Source organism: Chiroxiphia lanceolata, chromosome 4, assembly GCF_009829145.1.
Source record: "Chiroxiphia lanceolata isolate bChiLan1 chromosome 4, bChiLan1.pri, whole genome shotgun sequence".
In the NCBI taxonomy this organism is placed as follows: domain Eukaryota; kingdom Metazoa; phylum Chordata; class Aves; order Passeriformes; family Pipridae; genus Chiroxiphia; species Chiroxiphia lanceolata.
Window position 1 is genome coordinate 71,009,978 of NC_045640.1, and position 20,882 is coordinate 71,030,859.

Consider the following 20,882-nt stretch of genomic DNA (forward strand, 5'->3'; position numbering starts at 1 on the left):
TATTATAAACCACAAGTAACTACCAAAGTTTTACTTTCATTGTTTCTTTCTGTCAAGAGTTCCTTTCTCCTTGTCCTATATTGTTCTTTCACCTGCTAATTGTTTTCTTACTAAAATAGCACTCTAAACCAAAGGGACAAGACATTCAGTAATTAGACCATTAGTTAATAAAAAAAAAAAAAGAAAGAAAAAAAGCTGTTCTGCCTCAATAACACTTCCCTCAATATAAAAGGATGTGATAAAACTGATAGACAAAACACTTCTCCTAACACGATTATATTGATATATTATAATCCCTTTCTTATAGTGCTACCACATGTTAAGTTACATATTAATATATTCTATAGTAGTAATACTACTGTAATGTGAAAATTCTGGTTTTACTGCAAAACATGGTTTTGCAGCTTTTCAGCCACTTTCATAAGTTGTCACTTCTTAACAAAAAAAAAAAAAAGCCAAGTCCAATGACAGAAACACACAGTGTAAGAGTGAGACCTGTTAGAAGCACATTGCCCATTACCCCACAGCTCATTTCAAGGGCAGGACAGCTTGGAAAACACAGAGAAGGCAGCAGATGCGGAGACCATGCACTGCCAGAAGTTCTTCAAAAGCAACAGAGCAGGAACCTTGAAATCAATTTTACTTTGGGAGTGAAAGACTAAATACTTTAACAGCAATTAGATAATGGCAATGAACGATAATGACATTAGCATCATCATTTTCAAGTATTTCCTAATATCTATCCTGAACTTCCACTTCAAGCCTGCTGGCTTAGCTGCTGCACTCCAAACTTGCTCTGCTTTGACCTGCTTTTCCTAGCACAGTTTCTTTTTTTTCTTCCTTGGATTTTGGAGGATTTATTTGCAAAGGGTGATGGAGATGTCGAGGTGGGTGTTTGTAAAATAACAGGACAGTTTTCAAGGTGAGGTTTTGATGTTTGTATTGATTAGTCAGCCTCTTACAAATTTCACCAAGTCACTCAGTTGCTTGTCACACCTGCACTGCCTGCAGGAAATTTTGAAATTTAAAACACCCAGCTTAAATTTTAAGCCAAAGAAGCATAAGAGGGCAGGGTCTAAAGAGTTAAACACTATCCATTTCCAGTCAACTGGGTAATTTGTTGAATCTGCCCAGTAAATTAGAGCACATTTTGTGCATCCTTCAGCCATCAGGAGCCGCAGGGATGGTAAGAGCACAAAAAGAAAATACTTAGAGGAAGCAGGAGAAAAAGCTAATAGTTTGAGTATCTTAATCCTATTTTGTTTTAATCTTATTTGTTTTCAATATTAGTTGGAGAAATTTCCTTTGTCGTCATGTTGGAAGAGCAAGATTCTGTGCACATCCACAAAATGCCCTTTGGAAAATACATAGAGGCATATTACAGACAGCAGTATTTGGCTGATAAAAAGCCAATTAAGGTACAGTCAAATGATGTACAGTTTATTTTATTACTTCATGCAAGCCCTCTTGCTTGTGTTTGACTTACTTCAGCTTGTTAAAGCTGCATAACCCCACTTATGCAGAATACACAGAGGTAAAAGGATCAGCCATCTGCCTTCAACAGATAACATGATTTCCACTCCACCAAGTATTATGCAGCTTTTGCCCTTTTTTTTTTTTTTAAATATTTTCCAAACCATATGTGAATCAGCTTTACGGAAGTCAAGACCTTAAACCTTGCATTTAACCCACAACTAGAACATTGACCGCTGGCAAAGCCTGTGACCAGCTGTAACACCTCAAAGAAGGAAAATACAAGTTGAATGTGGGATGCCCCAACCTTGGAAACATCCAAGGCCAGGTTGGAGAGGGCTCTAAGCAACCTGATCCAGTTGAAGATGTCCCTACTCATTGCAGAGGGGTTGAACTAGATGACCTTTAAAGATCCTTCCCAGCCCAAACTATTCCATGATTCTGTGTTTAATCACAGAGCACAACACACACAAATAAAAACTTAGACAGAGATAGAAAACCAGTACTTTTCTCCACACATAAAATTGTTTCAAAGATCCAAAATTTAAAACCTTCAGAGTGGTAAAAATGCCAACTGTCTAAACACACTAAGTAAAATACAGAAACAGAAAGACAACCATCATTCTCTTCTTTTTACTAAAATAAACAATAAAATAACATGGATATAAAAATACCCCAAACTTACTCATCGTTTTGCAGACCAACATATCTTGGACTTGGAACCAGCATGACTCTAACATTTTCCAGTTTTCCTTTCACAATGTGCATAAACTGATCGAGGTGGCTCGAAGGTGGTTTTGTGGTGTATGTCAGAAAGGCATCATCAAAGTTAATGCAAAGTGTTTGTGGCTGATAGTGATTCCCAAATGCCAAGCGACCCTACAGCAAAAAGCAAACCCAGTTTCTCATTATGCACTCCTCTTTTATATATATGTTTACCTATAATAATGAAGTGTAATCAGATATATGCAAATAAAGACCATGGACAAAAATCCTGACCATAATCTGTGCATATCTAAAAGTACTACCTTGTACATTAAACTCTCAATATTCTCTCTAAGTATCTCTATTAAAACATACAGGAAGAAAAGAGAAGAAAAAACCAACTCCAAACACCTCTGAAAAGCCCAACACCCCACGCTTTTTACAGCATTCATTACCTAACTTAATTACTTGGTGATATTCTTGAAATCCTTACAAGTCTAAGACAGCGGTATTTCCCAAAATACTGAGAACATTACCACATTTCCACCAGCACCAGCAGGATTTGTGACTCTGTCAGGGGAGGGCTGGTGGTGTAATTTTAAAACCTTATTAAAGTACGAAGGAGAACAAAAACCTCAAATAGAATGGATAAGAAAAATGAATGGCAAGCTTAATTTTTAAGGACCTTGTCGCTTACCGTGCTCACATTGACTTTAATGACTGGAATAAGTGACCTCCACGAAGAAGAAGGGTCTTGAGATTCTGTTTTTACTTTAACACTAAAGAAAAAAAAAAAAAAAAGCAGGGGTTATTATTTTGTCTTTTCTTCAGAAGAACTATCCAAATTATTCTTCTAGGGATCTTCAGTGCACAGATCTTGGGGAACACTCTTTCCCTAGCAGATTACTTGCCAATTCCTCCCAAGCCTGGGAGAACAGCAGGAAGCACACAGAGCTACACCTTGGGTGCTGACACAGGTAGAAAGCAAGCTGCCATGGTCAACTCAGAGCAACAATAAAATAAATCTTCCTCGGGGGAACTTGAGGATTTTTCATTTCCCAGGACATTTCCCTCCTCCTTCCTGTGCCTGTCAGCTTAAGATGGAAACACAAAGGGACTGGCTCAGAGGCACAGTCCTTACTCAAACTCAGGATTGACACAGCATCCTGCACCTGCCCACTAGGTAATTTAGTAACTGGCCAGCAGCAGTGAAAGGACCCAAGTCTCATTAGATCTTCCCTGCTCCTGACAATAAATCAGTCTGGTGTGATTCTGCTCAGAGAGAGACTTACTTTTGAACATCTGACTCCACTACACATAAGCCACATGGAAAAACTCCTTATATACCCACACCATGTTTTCTGGAGTAACCCATAAAGAGGAATTAACAGAAGAAAATTTGTGTAGCTACCCACAATACCAGAGAGATCCTCACATTTTGCCCATTCAATGTCTTGAGCAGCTGTTACTTCTACTGAGCAAAACTATCATTATTCTGCCAGCACAACCCTCTTCAACACACTCTCCCTTTCTACACTGTATTTCAAACAGATTTTTCAACCCGTCTCTGATCATTAAACAAGGGTGTTTGGTTTGGTTGGTTGTGGGTTTTAATTACTATGGTAGGAAGTCTGAGGAAAGGGAAGAGATTTAGACTTTCAGGCTTGTCAGTGCAATTTCTCTCTGCTGTGCTTCGATCATTTGGCCTCCAGAGCACACGTTGAACAAAACATTACCCAATTAGTTCAGGCCTTTGCAGAACAAAGCATCAACAGAACAGCAAAATGAATAATAATTTACCTTTCAAGATTGGTATGTGTTCTCTGCCTCCCATTTACTTGTGCTCTTTCATCATCTTTCTTTGCTGGAATTATTGTGGGATCCAAGCCAAACAGTTCCTGAAGTTGTCCGTAAAGCTCAGAACGGTTGTACACGTGAAATTCAAAGTCATTCACCATAATATACAGTCGTGTTTCTGCCTTTGGATCTAAACAAATAGCAGGAAAAGAGTTTCTCATTCTTTTTCAACATTCCCTTGGAATATTTGCAGTTTCTCATATATGCACATTTTGCAGAAACAATCCACAGAGTACTGAACAAGCTGCTGAAGTAATATTAAAAAGCAGTAAAAACCTCTACAAAATAATTACACCATCCCAAGCAAATCAGTAAAACTTGGCAAATAAGACAGTTGCATACAAAATATAAAACCTGAAAGGCATTTCACCCTTAGGTCACAATCCAAAAATAAATCCAAGCAAGAACTGCACAAAATGGTAAACAAAGTCTATGAAAACAAACAAAATCCCTTTTGATGCACAACACAGAAGCCTCAGTGCAAACTTCTTTTTAGCACAGCTATCAGTACTTGAGATCAATTCCATCTAAAAAACCCATGTGGTTTTCTAGCCAAGCTCTCTGGTACAGCATGCCTGAAATGGGAAAAAGCTTTCTTGTACAGAGAAACAGGAAATATTCATATGCAGACCTAACAAGATCATACTCATTTTGCTCAATCAGTCCACATTTTCACAAATTTTAAATTCTAACTAATATCAGCTTGACTCTCTGACATTTAAAACCTAGTTTAACATCTGCTGATCATATACAGAGCTGGTTGGGACATACTTCGACATACTTTTGCCTCAGATAGTATGACCTAATTATGGAGTTAATGTGAGGGAAAAGCTCGCACCATTTCCCCCTAATTACCCAGTTGAAAGAGTGCCCATTACACATTCACTCCAGAGGCCTGAGCTGCTCTAAAAACCTCATCTGGTCTTTCTAAGTCAAATAGACTTTAGGAAACTGAAGCATCAGTGGTTATCACAGCAATCTGTAACTCAGGGGGTAAAAACCTAAGGCAACACTTCCCAAAGATAACATAAATTAAAAAGTCAGAGCAAACACTGTTGTGATCAGGGTCAAGAGAAGAAATGCAGCTGCCCAACAGCCAAAGTTTAGAGACACCTGCTTGATTAAATGCACTCTCTTTGCTAACAAATTCATTTGTCACCCAAAATGACACATCTCTACAACACTCTGTCCAAACAACAGCAACCACCTTTGACCTCTCACATCCAAAGTACCAGAAATTTCCATATCATTATAAAAAAATAAATGTACAATAAATCTCCAGAAAGCACTGACATCACAGTTTTCTTGAACAGGAGACAGAGAAAAGTTAATGAGCCAGTTTCAGTTCCTTCCTGTTTTCATCAGAGCACCATCAAATCCGTTTGTTCCCAATGTTAACTTGCATCAATAAAACACAGGCAAAGAATGTCATGGACAAGGATTGGGATACACACCAGCCCACCAGGGAGATCTAACTATCATCAAGAACACAAATAAATATAATTTTTCAATTCCTGGAGACAAGCATTAGACTTCATTAACTAAATGAAATCATAGGTAGTAATTCATTTCTTTAAAGGAGATTTAAAGAGACAAGTATCTCTTTCTCCTAATAACAAAAATGAGATTTGACCTCCACACATCTATTTGCCTAAAACACTTTTGGAAAAGAAAACTAGAAAAGAGGCAAGGAAAAAGAGACAAGCAAATCTAAATATCATCTTACTGAACGATTCAAAGAAGTATATATGTAGGTTATGTACAAGTAACTACCAGATTGATAGCAAAATACTAAAGTTTTATCAACAGTTGTTGGAATCCAGGTGACTAATGCAACTAAGAGTTTGAAATTTGCCTCCTACAGAGCTTAATCAAGATGCATTATTTATTTTATTCTTTTTCAAATGTTTGTATCACGCCCACCCAAACAACTCAACATAAATGTACCCACTAAATCAAACCTGATGAGGACATGACAAAAGCCACTCCTGACAATAAAAAGTAGAGCAACTGCTTCTCAAAAACAGTATTTCCCCTTCAAAACATGAACTACACTATAGGGTCTTACAATATGAAAATTGATAATGTGCTGTGGCACCTAAGCCAAGACATCTGGGTGTGCCCTATTCACAACCTGATCCTCCAGCTTTTGTCCCTAAGCCACTTTCATTTCTCAGGTATGTACAAAACCTACTCTCCAGTCCCAGTATGATTTAACTTAACACTGAAGAGTATTTTAGTCACATTACTTTGTTGTCAGACCTGTACACCTCTGACTTCCTTGGTTACTTGGATGTGGTCTTAAATACCATCAGAAAACTTTAAAGCCTTGTAATATTGCCATGCAAAAATAACAGCATAGAAGACAGATACAACTATCTTTACTGCATTAAATTCATTTCTTACTTCTGTGAGCCACTAGAGAAATCTGTTTTAACTAGCAGATGAAGGCAATTCTATGAAAACCTGTTGGACAATAACCTGTGGTTGGAAAAATCTAATTAACTCTAAGACTAGGTTCCATTTCTTGAATTATTTTTCTTATGGTAAAAAGAACTGGAATTGTGCCCTATCACCTCAGAGGGTTGGTAGTGCCTCAATAAACAGCAGTGAGCAGCTCTTAGTAACTCTTATCACTATAAGAGTGGTGTCTCACATTCCCCTGGCTAATTGCAGTGCTGCTGAGTTGGTACTGACACAGCAACAGCTGTACAAGCTTGCTGACAAGTCTAAGAGGCTTCACACCATCAGAAGCCACTTCCAAAGGCAAGATAGCAAAAAAAAAAAAACAAAACTCCAAGGTTCAATGACCCTCTCAACTAATGTCCTCAGTTGTAGACAGCTGCCATTTCTGGACCTCCTTGAATTAGCAATGGAGCTGTGATGGCTTGAAAAGTCAAGAGAGGCAGGACCCGAGACTCATTCAACAAGATTCTAATCCTATAAATGATTAAGTACACATCCCTAGGCTACTTATGCTTTCTCACAGTGTTTTTTGCAGATACACTTAATCTCTTGCATCTGGGGTTAATCATCCTTCTTCAGCCAGTGATAAGGAAGAAAAATAAATCAATTTTTCACACTTTCCCACTTCTACACCCACAGATGTCATCAAGACACAGGCTTATCAAATACTAAAGAATACTTTTGCTGAAATACTGAAAGTACAACATTAAAACTGAGAAATTAAAATCACTTCCAGAACATAAGATGTCTCTATTCATCATAGTTATAAACTTCAATACAGAGGCAATTATGCTTGGACTACAGCTAATGAAGGCTACTATTAAGATTAATGGTTTGTCTTAAGAAGGGTTCATGTCCCTGATAATGAATCCTGCATTTATTTCATTGTGGTGTTCTAGTCTGCAACCAGTTAAAAGAACCTTCTGATGATTCAATGTACTTTAGGTACATATTAACAAATCAATTACACATTTGTGATTGAGTAAAGAAAGCATTTTTCTGTTGACTATCTGTAAATTTAAACTTTGAAACCTTTTTGGGAAACCTACCATGCTGTTTCTGCTTAGGGTTGTACATCTTCCACCAGCGAAATATGATAAATCCATCCTGAATCCTAAATCAAATAAATGAGATAAAACAGAAGTTAAGAGAGTAACAATCCAACATCCTTTGTGCAGCTGCATGACACATTGCCTTATGCAGAGTGCAGAGATCTGCAATCTTAAGCAATATTAAGTGTATAAGCAATATTAAAGCACAAAGGGTTACATCATAAAGGATACAGTATAATATTATACAGTTCCTGCATTAGCTGAAACTTGTATAGTACTCCATTGCCTTCTCAAGGCTTTCCAAATTTGACAGCAAGAATCAAAATTACAAGCTATTTGCTAGTGTGCAGTTCATGGAACAAATCATTCTGAATTCCAGTAAATAAATGCAAACTACTTGGCCAAGATGAATCTTCCAGACTGTAAAGCAGGAGCACGGGGGAGTCAAAGACATTAATGAAAAAATAGTTCTCTTTCCTACTCCAAAGTGTTTTCTTTTGCAAATATTAAGCACAACTACAATCTTATCCAGTATTCACTTCCAAATGATAATGCTGAAGCAGCAGACAAGTAACAGGTATCCAGGAATGTTAAATACTATAACCAAATGAGGCAGTTTAACATTTATAAATATACTGCTCGTTTGTAAGGCTGTATTTTGATATGTGTTATTTATATGTATACATTTACTGTATTGAAAATTATTATTTGGAAGAGGGATTGCCTTGGAAATCTGTACCTGATGGACATGTCTTCTGTGATGAAATAGATTTCACGCACCATGACTTTTCCAGAGAGCACAGAGAACGAAAAGGAACCTAATGTGGAAAAAAGTTTATCACACATTAGCCTGAAGCTGTTGATCCTTTATATTCTGAGCAGGAAGACTATAGTATTCAACACCTGAAATGGTTTAACTGGCTATTTTGAGTTTTCCCTTTGAAGGGAAGTCAGAAATAAGGAACAAAAAGTACACAACTAAAAGATGGTGGGTTTGGCACTACCCAAGAATACAACCGGCCCCCTGAGACACATTAGTCACCCAGAAACATTCAGGTGCCTTGCAAAGCTTGTGAAAGGAGTTAGAAAAGCTATTTTCAACATTTATAGTTTCAAGCCATTGTTTGCAAGACTGTAATTGGAGAAATAAAGATTCCTGAGAGACTAATCTTTTAAATTTTAAATGGCTATAAGGACTTCTGTCCAATTATTATGAGAAATTGTGTTTACAGCAGGAAGGATTAATAAGCATGAAAAGACCAGCAGGTAATGCAATAGCCCATATTTTTCCTAAGGCTTTTTACCTCACCCACAGAAAGTTAAGTAAACCATGATTTAAAAAAAAAAAAAAAATTAAAAATCAACATTAATCGACTGAAACTAAGCTGTAAATCATGGCATTTAATTAATATTATGTTCTACTTACTGATTAAGTTTATAAAGAATACCATATCTTTGGTCAGCTATATCAGCTGTCTTTACTTAATGGCAGTTTCACAGAGAAATTTTAATAAAAGCCTATAGATCAAGTGCAGCAGCCAATAAGTATTTCATCTATATTGCTCTTCAAAAAGCTGGATTTGAAGATGGTTTGGAATACAGCTCTTAGATTCTTGAGGATACAAGCAAATGAATTGCAAGGGTGTCTTTGGCAGGCAAGTGTGGGTGGGGTTTTTGGGTTTAAGTTTTCACTACATTTATGGTCAATCCTTGCAGATAAAGTCCAGAACTAAAGTCACTGCTGTTCTGTGAAGCAGACAGAGGAAGGCAGAAGAGTAAATGAAAGAAAATTCAAAGTGTGATTGGAGTGAGGTTGTGGGCTATAGCCCTCTGTGACTCAGCATCAGATATTTTTGTAATGTGGGTGAGTGCCCAAGGGATTTGTACTGACCTGTTTTATACCAAAATGTTTGAAATATTTTAATAAAACGTTAATGGATTTTGATGCAAATGTTCTAGCCAGTATCAATTCTACATGTCACAGTCCCAGTATGGATTAACATGGTTAGTTATTCTGACAGCTTATTTAGAAAGCAAGGACAGTCAGTGCTGGAGCAGGGATTCAAGGCTCAAGACTCCACTCCATACCGAACATTTTCAAATGACTATAACAAAGGAACACTGATTTTCCCTCGAGTTTTTAACAAGTTGAGGTATAATAAAAAGCAGTAAACAGTGCCTTACAGTGATAATGTAAGAAGTGGCACTACATTAATCACAACTTACCAATATGGATGTAGCCATGTTTATATAATCTGTTAAGAACCAGCGTTAGAATGAGTCCAATGTTCCGGGAATTATAATAAGTTAGGTAGATAATCCATCCACAGGACAATATTGTTGCTGTTGAAAGATTACAATTAATTAAAGCATTTTTAAAGTACACTGACCTAGATAAAAACCTTACCTATTCAGACTATCAGGCATAACAGTGTTCTTCCTAATCTCCAAAGAAAAATAAATGATGGGACCATTTAATGAGTGTTTTCAGAGGGAGGGTGTGAGAAGGGTGTGAAGAGATGGGGGGGGTGGAACAGGAAACTGGAAGTCCACAAAAATATACATTCTTCACTGCTCTTCCATTCCCCAATAAAAAAAACCTGTCCTCCCAGAGGACTTGCAGATTTCATTACATCATTACAAACCACACGTTTCAGTATATCACTCATCATCTAAGAAGTCAGGTTTTATAGACTGAACCATGTGGTCATTGATTTCAAAACAAGTTAAAAGAAAACCCAACACCACAAAAGTCTTACTACATTCCTTCTCTACTCTTCTCCAAACTGTGAACTGCAACTCAAACTTCTAGTCTTTCATATCAGAGGAAACAATATTATCACATCTGAAATAGTTTCCTGAGCTGCTGCATCCTGAGACAAACACACCAGTCCTTGGGTTAGCAGAAAGCTGTCAACAGCTCAAGCACGGAATTTGATAGGAAAAAAAGGAAATAGCAATCCAACGAGAAAAATGTAAAAAAAAGAAAAAAAAGTAGGTCTGCTAATCCCCAGAGTAATTTTTACTTTAGTTGATTAAGAGCTAGTAATCTATTTCTAACTACAAGGGTTCTCAAAGCTTCCAGAAGGACAAACCCAAAAGGAGTGGCACTGTCAGGGAATGGACTAGTCCTAATTCACTTTTCTGATAATTACCATTCCGTTTCATCCAAGGCAGAGTAGGAAAAATCCTGAACTTTGTAATAGAAATTTTTCATTTATGTGAATGCTGCATGCTGAAAACCTCAGATTTATTGTGACTTTTATGGGAAATAAGAAGTACAGAAAGGCATATGGATATGATGCCTTCACTCTGCAGAGAGTTCAGATGATCACTCAAAGAAAACCCCCCAAGCAAACTTACAAAAAATTTATAAAAACAACCTGTCCTTTTACTGTCCCTTAATTTTTTGCAGTGCTCCATAACAATGCCTGTGCCTTGTTGAAAGATGAGGTGAAGGGAGAAGAGAAGGCCTTGCACAATAACTTTGTCTTTTCCTTAGCGGAAAAGTGAGACCAAAATTCAAGTAGCTCACACCCTCGGGCAGTTCAACTGCTTGACATGTCAAAACAAAACTAATCTGTGGGGGAGATTAGACAGGAACAAAGCAGGGAGGGTTAAAGCTATATCCCAGGAGAGAAACTGCTCTTGGCATTCAGGAAAGGCACACTCCAAGGACAGCGTTTGCCTCCCTCACTTTCAGATGAGTAACTCACTGCAGGGCCTCTATCAGGGTAGGGAAAAGGGTGGAATGACTCACCCTCAGAGGGTTCATTCCAGCAATAAAGCTTCATTTCAGATTAAAGGTCAACCAGACACCTGGGGTCAAGAAGGTGCCCTCTTGAGGTGACATATGCTGAGAAAAATCAGCAAACTAGTGCAGTTTTCAGGCACTACAGTTCTGATCCACTGCCTTTACTGCTAGATCTACCTCTGCCTTTTCTTTACCCCTCACCAAATTCAGTCTCCACTCTCAAGTGACAAATCCCACAAACTCTACTCATTTCATGCCTGTATTCTTGATTTTAAAAGCCTCTTTACTGAAACCACGTTTTGGAAATTATATCTGGAAAGTTGCACTGCATGAGATTTTCAGAAATTATTCTAGAATTGAACAACATGTTCATTTCTGGAATTCATCACCACTTTTACTGGGATCAATAGCTGTTCCAGCATTCAGGAGAAGAAATTACTGGTGTCTTTTTAATGTTCTCTTATAACAGGATGCCATAGGTCAGCAGATGAAAGCAAAGGAGGAATGGCTGGTTGGAACTAGGTCAGTTAATAAACATCACTTGAATATGTTTGTATCCGAACCTCATAACAACAGGAGGCAAGTCAAAGCTTCTGGAGACAAATTTTTCAGATCTGTTCACATTTGTTCCATGTTTTACCAGTGAATTCCCTTATTTTCATCTTGATTACACTGAGAATTTTATGTTGAGTCCTAACTTTTTTTGGCCTATGGCTTTTTCATTCAGTTTGACCTACTGAAAAATAATTCCAGTATGTCAATAGCCAGTAGACTGCTTTAACCTGCTGAAAGTGAAAAAACAAAGGTATTTTTCCTGTGCTGCCCCTCACTCCAGGTTCCAGAGTCAAGGCTGAAAAGCAGGAATTCTCTACCTTTGGAAAAGTCTAAATTCATTACACACCTTAGGACTCTCACCTCGACATGAATACAAGTTAACACTTATTTTGCTGTCGTTCATCCACTTATCCATAGATTCAGAAAATGAAAGTACCTACACAAATATAGGCAATTGCACTAGTGTTGTAAAAAATTCAGCATACCCCAATCAGGTATGTTTACAAATCCAGCTCATAACTGATTACACAATAGTTTGGCTTAAAGGCTTGTTGTGGCACACAAATTAGTCTTGAACTTGTGTCATTACACACAATAGTCTTGAGATCACTTTTCAAACTAAACCATATTAAATGGCAAGTATGTACAGACTGGTATAACGTTGTTGTTGTATCTGCCTGTCATGCTAATCCTTTGGTATGGTATTACAAAAGTAATTTAACCAGAACAAGATAGATTAACCTTACCTACTAACAGCCAAACCACGTTGGAGTCATGTTCTGTTAGGAAGTCTTCCAGCTGCGTGATACTTGGGACAAAACTATCATTTTTTCTTTGATCCATTGCTACACTGTTTTTGCACCAGCACCTATAGAACTGAAGGAGAAAAAAAAAACCCCACACACCAAAATCAAAATGAGCAACAAGCACAGTGCAGAATTACGAATTAACTTCTTTTATTCCTTTAATAACATCTTCATGATTCTCAGCTGCCTCTTCTTCTGCTCTAGAAACACTTCCATTCATCTCTGCTGGAACAGTTTCCAGGCACATGCCTCCCCAAAACAAATCACAGGTCAACAGAATGCCAGAATATTCTCTCCAAATTTAGCACCATGAATGTCCTGTACAGCACATAAAAGCAAATAAATGTATACGACTGTTGTGCCATAGCAGTAAGTCAAAAGATAACTGAACATACAAGTGAAAATTAGTCTCTGTTAAACCTTCTAACATGCAAAAATGTAATATGAGACTAAACTCCTGCCAAGAAAAGGCCAAAGCAGACACTTTCAGGAGTTATGGAAAATTCCCATAACCTTCTACTCTACTGTGTCCATTAATTCTTCTTCTTTAGATGGATTTGTTATAAAAAGTGACTACATGGTGTCTGTGTTATAGAGAGCAGAAAACCAGTCCTTCTGACCTCACACACTTATTCAAACCACCCATAAATCACCTTGCAACTGGGTTATATTAATTAAATGTGATTAACAGGGTGTTGCTCAACTCAACAACATCTAGAATTACAAAGCAGTATTTTCCTTGCATTAGTTTCATTGGAATTCTTTTCCCTTGTCAAACTTTCTTACAGGAAGAAAAGCATTAATTCTGCTTTATCTTTTCTGTTATGGTTTTTTAACACCTTCCAGCTCCTGGCAGTCTGTCTTCCTGTCAGTACTCCATCCTCAAAGAATATGAGTAGATTTTATTCCCCTCCTTTATCGAGACTCTCATGCTCTCCATCAAGGGCTCTAGAACATAAAACTAAGTAACATCCTTAGTTTTTCAGCAGCGTAACAGCTTTGGAGTAGTCAGTATTTAGAAATGTTAGCAATAAAAGTAACAACTCATCCAGTTTTTCCTGTAATATCCACACTACTCTCATTATTGGAAAACAAAACGTGGAAGAAGTTGGAAAAAAAATGCCTTTAATGCACTTGTTTCTCTTGTTGTACCTTGAGCCAAGAGCCTGTGTTTTGAACTAAAATACGAGTTCCAAGAATAATTGCTATTAATTTGTCCACTACCCTTTCTGTAAGAAGGAGTAGAATAGGGAGAAAAGAACATGAAAGCAGTAGACAGAAGCAAAGAAACAACAACAAACCCCCAACCAACCCCAGTTTCCAGCAGTGATGATAAAGAAGTTACTTACTCCCCGACAAAGAAGGATAATAAGTATCACACACACGTACACAGACTTGAAAACAGAAGCTGTTGTTTTAGAAGGGATGTTACAACAGCAAATTAAATCACATAATGGCACTGTGATTTGCTTTAAGACATCCACAGTACCTTAATAAAAAAGCCACATGTCAACTTGTGTTATGAAGCAGATGATGCCTCTGTGGGCAGCCTCTGGGAGCCTTTAACCCGTGAATCACAGGGTAACGGGAGAAACCCAAACCAGCACTTCCAGCATTAAGGAAGGAAAGAAGGGGAAGAACAACTTGTTTTCTCCCTTTCTTATCAAGGGACAACAGGGTCACTGTTGTGATCAAGACCATCATGGAACTGCTGTCAGTAGGTGAGGACTGCCTATCTATTGCCTCAAACACCACCATTATTTAATTCCTCCATGAAGCAACCTGGGGCTTTTTCCTAAGAAATTATCACCCAAAGTTACATGACACTGAGACAGGACTTTAAAAATCATTAAATAGGACTGTGGCAAGACAACTCAGAGGCTGCAAGTATTAGACTCTGATATTTGGCTACTTAAACAAGGACAGTGTTCATCATGTTTTGTCATCACTATCCATAACCATAAACTGGACGTCCTTTGTATTTTTTTTCAGGAATACATTTGCTATTTGCATGCAAATAAACTCAGGAATCCTCCATCAGTCATCATGTGTCAATACATCATATTAAGAGCTTCACAGCTGGTCCTTTAACACCCCACCCCACTGATTTTTTTTGTTTGGGTAGTCTTTGCCCTTGGTCAAGTCACCTGAGGAAGATGACGCTGGCAATGAAAGTGTAACCACCCAAAACCAGGCAGCAGCAACACTTGCCCCAGATATGAGCTCTCAGAGGAAGCAGGTGCTTACTCCACTTAGATTATGAGGTAATTTTGGCCACATTAACTGGTGTAATAGAAAAGGGATGCAAGCAGGGACTGTAGGAACACACACTTGATAATGTCCCCGTGCAATTCTATGGCCTGGAGGGATGGAGAGGCAGGATCTGGATCATCATGATGCTCAAGAGGAAGAGATGTAGCCTTATCAGGACAGATATTTGCTACTTTCAGTAACCAGCATTTCTTTCTGTGGAGACTCCTGGACTTTCCAGCCTTCATCTTCCATACCCTATATACTGTAAACCATATTTAAATCCTCTCACTGCCTGCAGTCTGTTACATTTATTCCTGAGTGCAAACTTACTTTGCAATCAGACCCAAGAGGAACTGTTGCACCCTCCAGGAACACTGACCCAATAGGTTGCTGAGTTGGTAATTTTCTTTCATGCTACTACTGTATTCTTCTGAAGTAACAGTATACTTTGGAAACTACTTTTAGAAGGATGAGAGCCAAGCCTGGGTGTGAAACTCAGTCTTACCAACCATGTTAGTACGCAAAAGAAAATGCAACAAAGAGGAAGAGAAACCCAGAACTTCCCATTTACATCTCTGCGTTTATTTATAATCTTTTCCCAAGGTCTCTGCTGTTTTGTGATGAAAAGCTGAAATATAGTCCAAAACCATGACAAATGTTTGGATTTATTTGCCTTCCCCCCACCTTATTTTTTAAGCACATCTTGACTACCCAGTATAACACTTGTGGCTCTCATTTACCACACACCACATTAATAAATACAACATGTATAAGCTTTCTCCTGGGAAGGGGACAGAGAATGAGAAGATTCTGTGGCACTGAGGTGACAGAATCCTAATACTCGTATTTATTATCAGCAGTCCCTTAGGGCGTCACGTAGTCGCCTTTCTGCAAGGGAATCTCTGAAGCAAGGAGAGACAAAGGCCAAATCCTTTATTTTTGATGCCCAGACTGAAATACTCTGGGCCTGCTTCTCAGGTTGTGCACGTTTGGAGCACTTAGCGGGCTCAAAGCAGACACTGGATTGGATTGATGATGTGAGGGTTCAACAGTGCTATAGAGTTACACCTCCTGGTCAGCCAGGCTGCCTTTATAGCAGAGACACACACTACAAACTTTTAGAATGAATTTTAATTACTTGTGTCACACATTAATCCATTCTCCACAGCACTAAAAAGATGCAAGGGAAGTTATAATCCTGGGGGGATGCACTTCATTTCCAGCTTGCTTCCACTATTACAAACTCAATCCAATTTTCACTGCCACTATTCCATCCCTAAAAAGCCAAATACTCACAAGCAGCTGCTCCAAAACTTTATAAACATGTTTCAATTGCATCAAACAGGCAAACCAGTTTTAACCTCAGCCTGGCAAATTAACACAACATCGAGAACAAACCTCTGCTTGAACTGAGCCATTAAAAATTTACAGAAGGCATGAATATATGTAAGAGCTGGCAGGAAAGAAACCAGAGGCTCGGTCACCGGGCTCTGGGTCACCAGAGTGCAGTTGCTTGGCAGAGACAGCTGCAGCCTAGGGAGGAACAGCCCACCTGGAAAAGGCCTGTCCTGTACCTACAGCTCAGGACAAAGGCACTGAACGTTTTACTCAGTGCCTGGGAGCATTAGGGTAACGTGGGCTTTGAGATGCATAATCAAAGCAGAGAGAAAAAGAAATGTCTGTTTATCACATCCTTTGTAACACTGTTTTCCTGGCACACTCAACAGCCGAATAAAATGAGTGTCCAAAGGTGGGGAAAAAACTGGCATTTCATATTGAGAAGAAATACTTGTATACGGTTATGAAGCAGGGAGGGACATAATGGACACTGACAATTCCCTTATTATTGCAAGAATTCATGTGGGGAATAAACCAAAAGCTTAAATTTGTCAGACATATTCCTCAGATCGTCACAGAAATCAAGTGCTTATTGAATGGATGTTAATTGATATTATTAGAGGTTAACTACCATTCCAGGGATACCCAACTCCAAACTTTCACAGCAATTACAAGTCAGTGGAGTCACAGTTACACCCAAAATGACACATTAAACAAGAGGAGGCAAATCCTCGTGGTCTAAATAAATGAACACAGATAATAGGCCTGGATACTTCACATCCCCAGCAAAGAAGCTGTATCCAGGGTGGTTCCGTAGAGAAAAGGAAAAATAAAAGGCATATTTGCATTTTACCCACTCCATCACTGTCAAAGGGTCTCCAGCAACAGCTGCTTTAGCTTTAGTTTAAATTATATTATAAAGGAGCCTCACAAATGTATCACAACTGGACTGAATTTTCCTCGAAGGGTGTCCTTACACTGTCAGCACCCAGACACACATCAGGCACATCTCACTAAACAAAAAGCTGCCAACCTTGGCACCTCTCCCAAAACGCTCCACGCAGGCCCTAAGATTTCAAACCCGTCCCAGCACTGCTCAGGAAGCTCAGCTACTCTTCAATCAACAAGCAAGTGAAAGAGGAAGGAAGGGAAGGAAAGCCTTTCTCAAAAAACACATGTACACAAAACCAAGTGGAGTGACAGCACCTGCACAGCAATTCGGCCACGTGACAGGTTGCATTGCCTTCATACCCGATGCCAAATTAAAGATTAGTAGCCCTTTTTTTAAAGAAAAAAAACACCTAAGGCCTATTTTCCTCCCAGCAGTCTTCTGCTGCTTGAAGTACTCTAGCAGTAAACTGTAAACAAACTAAACTAGTGCTTTAATTACACTAATGAAATCTTGTTCCAGTGGGAACAGCTGAGCTGGAAACAGAGCCCAGCAGAGCCACACCTGGTTGAACCGGTGCTTGGACAGCCCAAGTTCAACTAAATTTGCACTACAGTGGCTTAGTAAATAACACCTTTGCTCCAAAATAATTAAATCAAAATGAAAGTATATCCAAAGGAACTGTGAGATAAAAGATAAAAGCCATTCTCACAGCAGCCTACCCAATGAGGCTGAACTTCACAGCACAAGTGATATCTTTTATCTTTTTTTAGTAGTACAGGACATGAGTTTTCATCAAAAACAAACTCCTGCTATGGCAACCAACACGCAGTACTCCACTGCATCACTCCACTGTGAGCCTAGGAGTGCCTAATCCAACCCTGGATGATTTTTCACTTTATTTTAATTTTCAAAAACTAAATACATATTGTTTAACTTCACCTCCCAGGTTTGCTCAGGAGAGAGGGTTCTTTTCCTGCTTACATTGCCAGCTTTTGATGCTGCAGAGGGAAAAAGGACAAAATCAAAAAAAATCCCACAAACAACAGAACCTAAAGGCTCACAACAGTAGAAATAATTCAGAACCTCCCTTATGCACACTCTTCTACTCAGGGAAAAAATAAAAATATTCCTTTTTGGGGCTGGTCTCAACACCAAGGCAATGCCTTCTTTTCCCTCCCACTTGCTGATTTGAAGTACAGCTCTGTACTGCTGAAATACTCCATGAAACTGAGTCGTCTACTCCTTACCTATACATTTTCCAGAACTACACTTCCTCTAAATTTCTCCCCTGACATATCACCATAATTTGGGGAAAGGGGAAGTCTGCCATAAATCAAACTAAAGAAAAAAAAAATCAATCTTGTGGCTATGTATGCCGTCATCCTTAAGGGATGATCTTCATCAGTGTCCGTCCCAGCCTGAAGTCAACATAAAGATTTTGGCACTGCAACAAGTGCTATAATCAGTTATGTAAGGAGATAAGGAGTTACCAGGAGAAGGTATTACATTTCACAGTAAACACAGCATAATTCTGCACACTGCCAACTAAGAGCACTAAACTCTCGCCTATTTCCCCCAGGATAAAGTTACGCAAAAGAGCAATTACCAGAGACCAGCTGATGCACATTTCACATGCCAAAGTTTTCTAACAGCACTCCCAAAAGGGTGAGTGACTCCACCATGCCACGCAGGAGCGTGAGAGCTCCCCCTGAACGTGTCCATACCTCCATCCAATCGACCCCAGGCAATCCACCATGAGCAACATCTACCCCTGACCACTGTCAAATGGTGCGATCCTAAAGAAACGTCCCTGGACACCCATTCCCTCAATACTGGTTTTATCAATGACTGTTTGAATAACCTATTGACATACTTTCACAAACAAGAGCAATACTCCTCCCTCCCACACTCCAGTTTTTCTTCTCAGTTGCCACCCTTTCTGGCCCAATTGTTACACATAAAAAAGCAGAAACAAAAAATCCTGCACGGCCGCAATAACATAAAAAAAAAAAATTGCCAGAAAAGCAGAATTAATGGATTAAATGACACAATAGAAGGACTCACATGGCAACAACTGTGACCTTTTCAGTATTAAACCTGATAATATGTTGCAGCAAACTCCCAACTTCGGAAGTGCTAACAAAGTTGAGCGAAGGCTGCTGTGGAGATGTGTCTGAAGATGGGAAACCCATCCAGGCACAGGTTATGACTGGGATATTGGCCATATCTAACCTCCAAAACGCACCTCCACCGTACCAGTGTTAAGTTATATGTTATATATGTTACGTGCATGTTATATCGATGAATTACACTAGGTTTTTTATTGTTAATGCAAAGTGCAAGCATGTTATCGTTACACAGCACTATGTAAGCATTATCATTACAGCTCAGGACACGCCAAAAAGCAGGTGCACCTGGCGTTAAACCCCCGTATCGTGTGTTAAACCCCTGTATTGCATGTTAAACCCTCTCAGGGCCACAGGCACCGAACGCCTCCCCCCTTCTCAGGGAACAGCACGGGGAAACTTCCCTGGCAGGCCGAACAGCACGGGAGGCGCCGGAGCTCCCGTCCCGCAGGCTCACACCCTTCCCGCACCGAGGGGGAAAGCAGGGAACCCCCGGCACCGGAGGGGCTGCCCCCGGCCCCTGGCCCCGCTCCCAGGGGAAGCACGGTGGGACAGGCGCCAGGGGGTCCCCGGGCGCGGCCCCCGGCCCCTTCCCCGGCTCCTCCCGGCGCGGGGGCGGCTGCGTGAGCCCTGCTGCCGGCAGGCCCAGGCAGCGCGGCGGGGCCGACCGCTCCGCTCCGGGCCGCTCCCGGCGGGCAGGGGAGCGCAGCCCCGTCCCGCGGTGTTCCCCCCCCCCGCACTTACGCCATCGCCCTCGGCGGCTGCTCCCCCCCGCACCCGGAACCGGCGGCGGCGGCGGCGCCTGGGGCCCTCCCGCACCGCACGGCCACGGCGCGGCCCCGCCCCCCGCGCCGCCCGCAGCCAACCGCGCCGCACCGCCCGCCCTCCCGGCCAATGGCGGGGCCGTCCGCCCCCCGGGGGGGCGGGACGGAGGGGCCGCTCGGCCAATGGCGGCAGGCGGCGCCTGCCCCTATGTGTGTGTGTGTGTCTGTGTCTGTGTGTGTGTGCGCGCGGGCAGCGCCGCCCCCGCCCCCGCGGCGGCGGCGCGCGCAGGCGCGGGCACGGCGGGCGCGGCCCCGCCAGATGTGCGCGGCCCCGCGCCCAGGTGTGCGCGGAGGGGCCCCGTCCGCGCGTGTGGCCGCCCCCCTCTACTGGGAGGGGGAGAAGGGGGCGCGGCCCGTAAATTGTAGCCTCTTTTAGTGGACCCCGCACCGGGCTCGGCCCAGTGACCGCGGCCGTTCGGGGCGTTGCGCCCGAGAGAGGGACCGAGCACCCGCCGCGCTCCCCTGCCCTCGCAGCTCTTAACTGAGAGATTAGTTGGCCGAACCGCTGCTTTCCGGCTCGTTCCTTTGCCTGCCCGTTGTTTGCGCCCCCCCTCCGCCCCACCCCCCAAGCAGGTGGAGAAAAACCCGCCCCCAAAAATCGGATAAGAAGTGAACCGTCGGACGGTTTTTGAGCACGTGTGGCCGTGGCTTGACTGCCAGGTGTAGCCAGATACGATAAACACATGGATTTCTTTATGGCTTTGAAATCACCCAGGCGTGAGTCCTACAGGCTTCAGCAGAGCATCACAGGAAACCAAAACAATGAGTGTCTGTGTGTGTC

The 20,882-nt window shown here is 40.9% G+C and overlaps 1 protein-coding gene across 11 annotated transcripts in view; it reads right to left on the bottom strand.

The window, feature by feature from the left end:
• KIAA1109 (KIAA1109 ortholog) overlaps positions 1 to 20,101 on the bottom strand; it is a 91,608-nt gene extending 71,507 nt beyond the window's left edge. For all 11 annotated transcript variants that reach the window (XM_032684942.1, XM_032684947.1, XM_032684944.1 and 8 more), the window contains exons 1-8: positions 20,022 to 20,101; positions 12,609 to 12,738; positions 9,780 to 9,896; positions 8,293 to 8,371; positions 7,551 to 7,615; positions 3,979 to 4,165; positions 2,876 to 2,957; positions 2,159 to 2,352 (exon numbers count right to left, since the gene is read on the bottom strand). In XM_032684942.1, the coding sequence (XP_032540833.1) occupies positions 2,159 to 2,352; positions 2,876 to 2,957; positions 3,979 to 4,165; positions 7,551 to 7,615; positions 8,293 to 8,371; positions 9,780 to 9,896; positions 12,609 to 12,705 (821 nt within the window). In that variant the 5' untranslated portion in view covers positions 12,706 to 12,738; positions 20,022 to 20,101. The remainder of the gene's footprint in view (positions 1 to 2,158; positions 2,353 to 2,875; positions 2,958 to 3,978; positions 4,166 to 7,550; positions 7,616 to 8,292; positions 8,372 to 9,779; positions 9,897 to 12,608; positions 12,739 to 20,021) is intronic.
• Positions 20,102 to 20,882: the final 781 nt, after the last annotated feature.